Source organism: Anolis carolinensis, chromosome 4 (genome assembly GCF_035594765.1).
Source record: "Anolis carolinensis isolate JA03-04 chromosome 4, rAnoCar3.1.pri, whole genome shotgun sequence".
NCBI lineage: Eukaryota > Metazoa > Chordata > Lepidosauria > Squamata > Dactyloidae > Anolis > Anolis carolinensis.
The window spans coordinates 13189102-13199752 of NC_085844.1; the positions used below are offsets into that span (position 1 = coordinate 13189102).

General features: G+C 41.0%; 1 protein-coding gene across 7 annotated transcripts in view; it reads left to right on the plus strand.

The window, feature by feature from the left end:
* The window catches only part of st3gal1 (ST3 beta-galactoside alpha-2,3-sialyltransferase 1), a 148782-nt gene extending 139027 nt beyond the window's left edge, over window positions 1–9755 (plus strand). For all 7 annotated transcript variants that reach the window (XM_062980011.1, XM_062980010.1, XM_062980013.1 and 4 more), the window contains 3 exons: window positions 2059–2104; window positions 5796–5915; window positions 7760–9755. In XM_062980011.1, coding sequence (XP_062836081.1) covers window positions 2059–2104; window positions 5796–5915; window positions 7760–7933 — 340 coding nt within the window. In that variant the 3' untranslated portion in view covers window positions 7934–9755. The remainder of the gene's footprint in view (window positions 1–2058; window positions 2105–5795; window positions 5916–7759) is intronic.
* The last annotated feature ends 896 nt before the right edge of the window (window positions 9756–10651 follow it).

A 10651-nucleotide genomic window follows, 5' to 3' on the forward strand; every position in this document is an offset into this window, starting at 1 on the left:
AGTAGTGGGAAATGGGACTAGAAAATGACTGTTTAAGTAGAAATCTTTGTGACTCAGTATTGATATACCTGCATAGCACACTGTCCAAATGTCATGTATATATTTCAGATTTCAATATTAATGTCAATAATACGTAGTATGATTTTACATAGGATTTGTGCTACATTAGAAGAGTAAAGACAAATATCACTTAAGTAAAGTAAACATAAATATTAAATAACCATAAACATAAAATAAACTGTAAACACTATGTTAATATAGGAATCTGCTATTGTAACACATCCAATGAAGTGGTTTAAAACCAGTATAAAAAAAGATTAGGACTAAGTAAATTCCAGTCTACTTGGAATACATGAAGCTCATTCCAGAAGCATGTTTACAAACTGGTCCAAGAGTCCAGAAGAGCCTTGACTCCCAGTGTGACCATTTTGAGAGTGGGGAAGAAGAAGAGATCAGGGTTCCTCCATTTGTTCTTCCTGCCCTCAAAAGCATCAAGAAAGAAGAGCAATGTGAACGAATGCAAGTAATGAGTTAGAGCAAAGGCTAAATAAATTAAGGCAGCTCAAGGTGTAACAAATCAAAGCAACCTTTCTGGCTGGGATAATCAAAGGCTTCGTGTTTGAGGGTTTTATTCGGGAGTTGAGAAAGGACTGATTTTCCCAAATGCCTCTGACAGAGCTTCAGAAGGGATTACGTCTCCCTTGGCAGGGAAATCAACTTTAACTTCAGAATGTCAGGGACACCTCTGTGTCAAGGAAGTGAAACTGATCTTTGATCAGTTATGCATGAGTACATCTAGTTATGGTCAGTTATGCATGAGTGAATCTAGGTAACTCTTCCGTATTCACAATCACTACTTGCATTCCAGAACTATAGCAATTTGACACCACTTCAGCTGCCATAGCTCCATTCTATGGAACCCTGGGATTTGTAGTTTGCCATAGCACCAGAGCAGGGTAAATAAATATCCCACAAACTACAAAGCCCTAAATCCAATAGCACTGAACTATGGCATTTAATATGATGTTAATTAATGGAGACCCAGTGGCGAAGTGTGTTATAGCACCTAGCTGCTGAACTTGCAGACTGAAAGGTCCCAGGTTCAAATCCCAGGAGCAGAGTGAGTGCCCGCTGTTAGCTCCAGCTTCTGCCAACTTAGCAGTTCGAAAACATGCCAATGTGAGTAGATCAATCTGGCGGAAGGTAATGGCGCTCATGCAGTCAAGCCGGTCACATGACCTTGGAGGTGTCTATGGACAACGCTGGCTCTTTGGCTTAGAAATGGAGATGAGCACCAACCCCCAGAGTCAGACATGACTGGACTTAACATCAGGGGAAACCTTTACCTTTACCTTAATTCTCTATACTTTTGCAGTGAAAATACAGACTGAGGCCCCATCTACTATGCCATATAATGCAGTTTGAGTCTGCATTATATGGTCAGTGTAGACTCATATAATGCAGTTCGATACAGTTATCCGAGTCTACACTGACCATCTAATGTAGTTCCAAACTGCATTATATGGCAGTGTAGATGAGGTCTCAGTCCATGTTCTCAAACTGTAATGTAAAAAAGCTTTGGTTATTAAGACAAAGACAGTTGTTCCTACTAAATGTTAAGTCTTCCTTATCTGGAAATCCAAAATACTCCAAAACCCAAAACGTTTTGCTGTGGACCTGTGTCTAGCTCCCTCTCCCATCATCTCTCATCTGCAAAATCTGAAATCCAAAAACCTTCTGGTCCCAAGCTTTTCCGGACTACTACTGCTACTACTAGTTGTTGTTGTTATGTAGTTGTCGAAGGCTTTCATGGCCGGGATCATGGGGTTGTTGTATGTTTTCCGGGCTGTATGGCCATGTTCCAGAAGTATTCTCTCCTGACGTTTCACCCACATCTATGGCAGGCATCCTTAGAGGTTGTGAAACGTCAGGAGAGAATACTTCTGGAACATGGCCATACAGCCCGGAAAACATACAACAACCCCGTTATTATGTAGGTTTGGTGCTACTCAGATAGTATTACACATTTACTAATTCCTTTCTATCTTCCTTTAACAGCACATATATTCCAGTTCCCCGTAAAATCAAAGCCAACAAAAACAAGGTGAGTTGCTGTTCTTATCTATTAAAAGTCCAAAACACTTTGGAAGGTTATTTACTTACTCTGGCGCTCACGCATCCCCTCCCCTTCCTTCCTTCCTGTTTCATGCACGAAGCTTAATTTTATACCTTCTGTTTTTCTTTCAAACACAGCTGGGTACCTGTGAGAGATTAGTGCCTCAAAGCAAGGATTAAAAAACATATTTTATATCACCTGACTCTCTGTTATAATTTTTGCATGGGATCGCACTTTTAAAGGATGTTTATGGGATTTTATGGAATATCTTCTGCTTGTTTTCTGCTTTTCTCCTCTTTCCTGTGAAAATCCCACTCAAAAGGTGGGGGTGAAGAAAGGGAAAGGAAAGGATGTGGTGGACTCTTGTCTTTCCCAATAGGCCCAGGAAAAAGCAAACCGTTAGCTTTCATGTCCGTCCTCATTAACCACATTGGTCATCTTGACCACTTGGCTACATGCATCCCTGTTTTAATCTGAAATGTTGGAATTTAGAGTCAAATCCATTGTCAAGTAGCTCTTGATGTGTCTTCCTAATATTTAGGTAGAATCTCTTTTCTTGTAATTTGAATCCATTGGTTCACATTTTGCTCTTTGGAGTAGTGGAAAACTTACTTTATCTTTTACCTGAAAAGAAGTTGGGACTGCACTGACTATATAATGCAGTTCCAAACAGCATTATGTGACAGGGTAAATCCAGCCTTCAACACAAAATGCAAGAAAAGAATTTCCACCAAAACATCTACACATTAGAAATAATGTAGTTTGACACCACTTCGACTGCCATGGCTCAATGCTATGGAATAGCGTGAGCTGTAGCTTTACAAAATCTTTACCCTTCTCTGCCAGAGAATGCTGGTACCTTACCAAACTACAACTCCCACATTCCATAGCATTGAGTCATGATAGTCAAAGTGGTGTCAAACAACATCAATTCTACTATATAGATGCACCAAGAGTCTTGCTTTTTGCAGTAGACTGAGGCCAAATCAAACTACTGGGAACTCTTCTTGGTTGAATGTTCTTCCTTATTAATACTTTTGGCTATCTGAACCAAACTCTGATATTCCTTGCCCATACATGTCCTTATTTTGATCTATAAAATGTTGAAAAGTGTGGATTCAACAGATTTCAACTTCCAAGAAAGAGCCTCTGTTTATCTGTTTGAGGATTCTCACTACAGCATCCTGGGATTCTCAATGGGATCCATATCAGTGGTTTGATGAATCAAATTTGAGTTTTATTCCAGAATTTGAAGGAGCTATACAAGATGTCAAGCCATATCTTGCAAATATATTCAGTGCCTTCTATAGCTTCTTTAAAGTCTAGAATAAATGTCTAAATGGATTTGTTTCCCCAAAATTCTGTAATCTGTTCCTCCTATCCAAACAAAATCTCATCTTCCAGTAGTGGCACAACATTGCCCCCACTTTCATTAAGATAAAAAAAGGCATTTGAGGGCTCTTCTACACAGCAGAAAATGTGCAGGAACTGGAGTTTAAGACTCTGGTTCCCTGCACATTTTCTCCCCAGACATGGGATCAAAATATCTCCCTTTTGGTAAGGGGGTGGCCACATTTCCTCCTGTGCCCCCTGTCCTCCCTCACCCCCTTGTTGCCTTTAAAAGTATAATAACAGGATCCTTACTGAGACTGGCGGCTCCTACATGTCGATAAAGGACACATGGTGCTTTCAAGGGGGATTCCCCCTCCCATCTGGAAAGCTCAGTTACATCATTTTCAGGAGGCATAGAAAGCCTTAATTGTCAATTCTCCATACTTCAATGGTTAACCTTTGTGGTTTGATCAATATTTAGGAATATTTAGGTCATCCTGCACAACTCTGTGGCCAACTTGTGGAAGTTGGCCATAAAATTATGCTAGAGAACCTAGAGACTTCTGGAAAGAACATCTCCCTAGGAATCTCTAGGTCCTTCAGCAGAACTCTGTGTTCAAGTTCTAGTGGAAGTTGACCATGGAGGGTTAGTTCAAAACCTGCGACCCACCAGACGTTTGGGACTCCAACTCCCACAATCCCTGGCCAGCTTTTGCAGTGGTCAGGAATTCTGGGAGCTGAAGTCCAAAACAGTTGGAGTGCCACAGGTTGTGTACTTCTGCCATAGAGTCACACTGGAGGATCCAGAGATTCATAAGGAGCTGTTCTCAAATTTAAAAAGTGATGGGATTGTTGTATGTTTTCTGGGCTGTATGGCCATGTTCTAGAAGTATTCTCTCCTGACGTTTCGCCCACATCTATGGCAGGCATCCTCAGAGGTTGTGAGGTAACCTCTGAGGATGCCTGCCATAGATGTGGGCGAAACGTCAGGAGAGAATACTTCTAGAACATGGCCATACAGCCCGGAAAACATACAACAACCCTGTGATCCCGGCCATGAAAGCCTTCGACAGCACATTAAAAAGTGATTTTTATTCATGATTTTTCTACTTTTAGGGGATCCCTGTGTCCCTAATCCCAGTAATTGTAGAGGACCAATTCCAGTCTTAAAAGTGCTACCGAATTTTTTTGTTCTTCCCTCCCTTCTTCCTTTTTTTTTTTAAACTGTAGGAAATTAACTTCTTTAGAAGTTGCCAGTCACACATGTCTGTGGCTCCACCTATTGGTAAAAATGAGAACTGTACCCATGATATGTTGAACATTTGATTTATGCTGTTATTGCCCAATGTTCTTCTCTGTCCTTGGTTTTATGGAGATAGGTCAGGGTGAGAGAGGCATGCGGTTCTGTTCTCACTCAGCATTCCATAATTGCATCTTGTGTAGTATCTGCTGCTCCAGCATTTCTCTTCCTGAAGGTTCTGGGTCTCTCAAAGATGATTTTTGCATGAGCTTGGAGAACTCTTATCCCTTTGCAACCAAAAGTAGACAAGTTGTACTATCTTCACAATTCAAAGTGCTGGCTTTAGCCTATAAAACCCTAAACGGTTCCTGCCCACCTTGCATGTCCAAAGTATCTCCCTCTTTGATTCACCTCAGAGGTTAAGATTGTTGGAGGAGGCCCTGCTCTTGGTCCCACCACCTTCGCAAGTGCGACTGGTGGGGATGAGAGACAGGGCCTTCTCAGTGGTGCCCCCCCCGTCTGTGGAACTCCCTTCCCAATGAAATCAGGTCAGCCCCCTCCCTCCTGATCTTCAGGAAAAACTGAAGACATGTTTGTGGGACCAAGCATTCTACCAGTAATTTGTAGCAGTGAAATAATGGTAATGAATTAATGTGATTGACAAATGGACAGGCCTTGGACTAGTATTTGAATTTCATAGAATCATAGAATCATAGAACCGTAGAGTTGGAAGAGACCTCAAGGGCCATCCAGTCCAACCCCCTGCAAGAAGCAGGAAAATCTCATTCAAAGCACCCCCGACAGATGGCCATCCAGCCTCTGTTTAAAAACCTCCAAAGAAGGAGCCTCCACCACACACTGGTGCAGAGAGTTCCACTGCTCTCACAGTGAGAAAGTTCTTCCTGATGTATTTTAACTGGTGTTTTAATAATTGATGTTGTAATTGTATGGATTTTAGGTTTGTCTGTTTACTTCCTGTTTTATATATCTTGCCATTGAATTGTTGCCTGTTGTAAAGCCACCCTAAGTCCCCTTCGGGGTGAGAAGGGCAGGGTACAAATGTGGGAAATAATAAATAAACGTGCTGTTTTGCTTCATCTCATGCAGATCCTGGTTTATCATCCTGTCTTCATCAAATACGTTTATGACAACTGGCTCCAACATCACGGACGATACCCTTCAACAGGCTTCTTGTCTGTTATATTTGCTCTCCATCTCTGTGATGAGGTATGTGCAAAGCCAGGGCTTAGGCTGGGCAAGGGGTGGGCATGTCCTAGGGATCCAGGCACCAGTTTTCCCCAAAATCCATGGCAGGATGCACTCTTCCCAAACCAAAATTTAGAGGTCTACTGCTGATTTAAGGTTTTAAAATATGTAACAAAATGAAGCATTCAGAACTGAAAAACTTAATGGGGAACACACATGGCTCAGTGCTCACAGATGGCTACCTCTATTCTAGCAGGAAACTATGGTTTGCTGTTTTGTAAAGATTGTGGTTTGCTGTTTTATGTTTAATGATACTTGGGTGCAGGGGCAACTATTTAAAAGAGCTATCCAAGGTGCTAAACCTATTTTGTGGATAAATTTTAGAATCTTAGGGCCTGTCTATATGGGTCCAAATTCATGAATTGAGCCAGAGATCAAACCTGAACATTCAGCCTGGCTGGATTGATGCAGGTCTGGACATTTTAAGAAGGATGCAAACAAACTAGAAGGGGCTCAGAGGAGGTCAGGCAAAATGTTCAAAGGAAAACAAGTCCTATAAACAAAAGTTGAAAGAAATATCATTTTCAGTCTGAAGGAGAAGTAATGGAGGAAGGACATGATAAAACTCTTCAGTCCCTTGACGCATTGTTATCACTCTTAAGAGGCCAAAGACTTTGCCAGCTCAGCAGGGATGAGAAAATCAAATGAGCTTAATGTATAAGAGGGTCATTTTCAATACAGAAAGTAAAAAGTACAGGAGGTAAAATTGAACATTAAGAGCCATCTGATAATGAACCAAGAGATTAAATAGGCTGTCCTTTTATTAAATGTCTTCAAGCAGCTCATGTTAAAGATTCTCTCATTTTATCAAGAGGCAATTAGATTAGGTCATCTGCAATATCAAACCAATTCTTCCATTCTGCGTTTCTGTGTAGGTCTATCAACGTTGTTTAATCTATAATTCTTAAATAAATATAAGTAATGATAGTACCTAAATGATCTTGGATTGTTCTAATAATTCACAGTGTGAACAGTTGTAGCAATTTTCTTCTCACTATAGAAAGGTCTTGAAAACCCACACAATTTTCAAAGACTAGTCGCCACCCAGTACTTAGTGTGTGCAAAATTTACATATAATTATTTTTCATAGAAAATGGTCCATGCATATTTATCACTGCTGTTATGTGCCTACAAGCCAACTTTGACACAGGGTTCTTTGGCAAGGTTCATTCAGACTTGTTTTGACATTGCTGTCACACAGTACATTTCCATGTCAGAGCAGGCATTTGAACCCTGAATCCCCAGAGCCCTCGTCCAACACTCAAGTCATGATTTCCACTCTTGTCCCTATATCTTTGTAATAAGGACAACCTGTCATCCTGTTATCTTTGAGCCAAACCAATCTTCCAATATGTACGTAGAGAGATCAAACATGTCCTTTGAGGGCCTCAAATACACTATTATCCTCTTGTCAAAATAACCAGGAAGCTGTGGTGATATTTTTGATGTAAATTTCCTTTGAACACAACCACTGCATAAACAAGTTAAGCTTACTTGGCTCAGATCCCAAGGCTTGGCTGGTAACATCCATTTGTCTTGGCAATCCAATTCCTGTATAACCGCAGTGTAGCTTCAAAACTTAGCTTAGTTCCCTGCAAGTCAGAGTTTCTTTAAAGCTGAGAAACTATGTAATTTGTGGGCAGTAATGTCATCCAGTGTAAATAGGAGACAAAGGAGCATTCTTTTGTTATCAGTGACTGCTTCACTTTGTGATGCGTATGAAAACAATAACACTAATGTGAGAGCCAACATTTTACTGACTTCCTCTCTCTTTTTGTATTTTCCCCTCCCTGTTGCCAATACAGGTGGATCTATATGGCTTTGGGGCAGATAGCAAAGGGAACTGGCACCACTATTGGGAGAACAACCCATCCGCTGGGGCTTTCCGGCAGACGGGTGTCCACGACGGCGATTTCGAATCTAACATAACCTTGACTCTTGCCTCAATCGACAAAATACGTTTCTTCAAGGGCAGATGACCCCAGTTGTAGGAAGAATGGAAATCGCCAGCTGCAGGGATTATGGATACATTTGTAAAAAGAATACAGGAAATCTCAGTGAGGATTGTTTCTCCCACCTCAACTAGTAGAGCCTCAACTAACGGTTGGTGTCCGCAAGCAGCATTGATCAACACCATGTATTGGCTTCCATTTCCCTACCGAGGTTTGAAAGACATGGGGAAAACCTTTCCAATGTTTTGACTTCCTGCCTTCATGAGACTCCCTTTGCAAGATGTCCTTTGCCTTGGTCCAGATTAAAAGGAAGTGGTCCCACCTTCTCCAATTTCTCAACACCTTCTCTGAGGAAAACACAATAGAAGAGATGCACATAAAAACCAGCTTGCAGGCATAGGGGCACGCTCTGGATTCCAAGATTACCTCAAATACGGACCTTATTCCGTTCTTGATCTTTCCTCTGGAGTATCCACATAAGACCTACCAGTTCTCATCCTATATTATGAGCAACTGTAACATTATGTCCTGTTGGCAATCTTGGTGCCAGCCTGCATTTACCATCATGGAGAGGATTTGAACAAAACCCTTCTTTTCTAGAAATTATTTGTATGTGACGCAAAGTAATAGTCAGTCATCATAGCCATAAGAAAGAGGAAAGGTGGGAGAGATCATAAAGGTAGATGATGGCATACACTAGTCACTATTGTTTACTTTTTCCAAAAAAAATTGTCCTTTGGACTGCTACTCAGCTCTGGACTCTCTTATAAGGTAGAATATTGGACTGAAATATTTTTCTATATCTCTCTATACCTACCTACATATATATAAACTCATATACGCATACACATTGGTCATTGACACGTGCCTTTTTAAAATACAAGGAGGGTTCTCTATCTGTTGGGCTCTCTCAAAAACTGAGATTCTTTGCTTAAAATCTTTTGTATGAAAATACTTGATCAAAGCTCAAATCCACCCACCATATTATTTTGTATTGATACTTTTCTTCTGTCCGCTGGAAATATTCACAATCAACATGTGATGAGGTATTTAGGATTTTTTTGGCAGAGCTAAACATTTTTGCCTTATTTTAAATATTTCTAGAAAAAGCAAAAAGAAGACATTTTTAACAACTGTGGTTGAGAATTCCTTCTGAATAGCAAGGTTCTCTGATGGCATGTGAATTTAGCGATCCATAGAAATAGGCAGTACCTGTTGGGTCCGGATTCAATACAATAGTCGATAAAGGCAAGTGTTGCTCACCTTGAGAGGGATCCCTCTGAACCCAATGGGACTTACTTCTGGGTAAAGTTGTATCAGATTGTACTGTGAAATGTAAAAAAGAATGAAATGAAGAAGAAATTATCAACAAAATTACAAGGAGCAGTACTGTTGGGAGGACATTTGAAGGAATATTTTGGAAAATATGGCCTTGAACACAATAAAGAGGAGAAGAAAAGTCATTGGGAAGACAGAACCACAGGAACGAATTGTGATTAGTTTAGGAACATGGCCACATATTGTTTCAAGAAAATGGAGATGGATTGAACCACTTAAAAGTTACCTCACATTATCAGACACAGGACCTGTTGACTTGAGGAGAAGGAGGAACAATGGTTGACTGCCTGTCCTAAAATCTAGATGGTTGAGGCACGTACACATCGTCGTCGTCATCATCATCATCATTACCCTCATCAATGTCATCTTTTGAGAAATTTATTTCAATGTTTTACTCCTACAGTCAAACTACCCACTACAAGAAATCCATGTTTCCTCTTCTTGGTTTTGTTACCTTTTTTAAAAGCTTAAACCAATGATTGTTCAATTAGACATTGACGTAGCCACAAAATTTGGCACTTTGTGCTCAATCAAGACCGACCATGTATTTGGGTTTTATTCCAAATTTTAAGCAGCCAGTTGACATGTGTATTTTTAAGTGCGTGTCAGAGGTGCTTTGAATGCAATTTTCCTGCTTCTTGGCAGAGGGTTGGACTGGATGGCCCACGAGGTTTTTTCCAACTCTATGATTCTAAGTAACAACATGTAGCTTGGCTCTGGCTTGATTGCTGAGTAAATTTGTGTGTGTGTGTGTGTGTGTGTGTGTGTGTGTGCTTTGAGCATTGTCTTAATTCAAAGGTCTTTTCGACCATTGTCTGCACTAGAAGCATTTCATGTCTGTGGTATGGATTGTTGGTTTCTCTTGGCTGCCTTCTAACAACAACTTGATGTGCAGACATGGACAAGTGATTTCTGCAAGTGGTGCCCCTGTTAAAAGCAATGCAACAGGTCAGCTACTTTTTCTTTTCCTGCTCAGATGGCAGTGCTGGTTTGCAGGGCTGTAGCCAGAAAAAAATTTCGGGAGGGGTTTTGAAAATTTGGGGGGGGGGGGTTGAACCCCTGACCCTCCCGCCCCCCAGGTTCAGACCTGTCAATATCTGCTTGAGATAGTGCCTGGAGGGACTCTTAATGTTTTACGTCTCATAGACTTAGCATGGGGATTTGGTTAACCAGTTAAAATTCATGAGTAAACCAGGTTTTTTTTTTAACCTGAAAAAATTCGGGGGGGGGGGGTTGAACCCCTAACCCCCCCCCCCCTCGCTACAGGCCTGCTGGTTTGTATACTGCAGCTGGCATCCCATAAAGCTGGGTCAAGCATGAGGAAGACTTAGAAATCCATAATTTAAACTATAAATACTCATGTATAAGTCAACCACATGTATGTGTCAGGGGCAGGTTTGGGGGCCA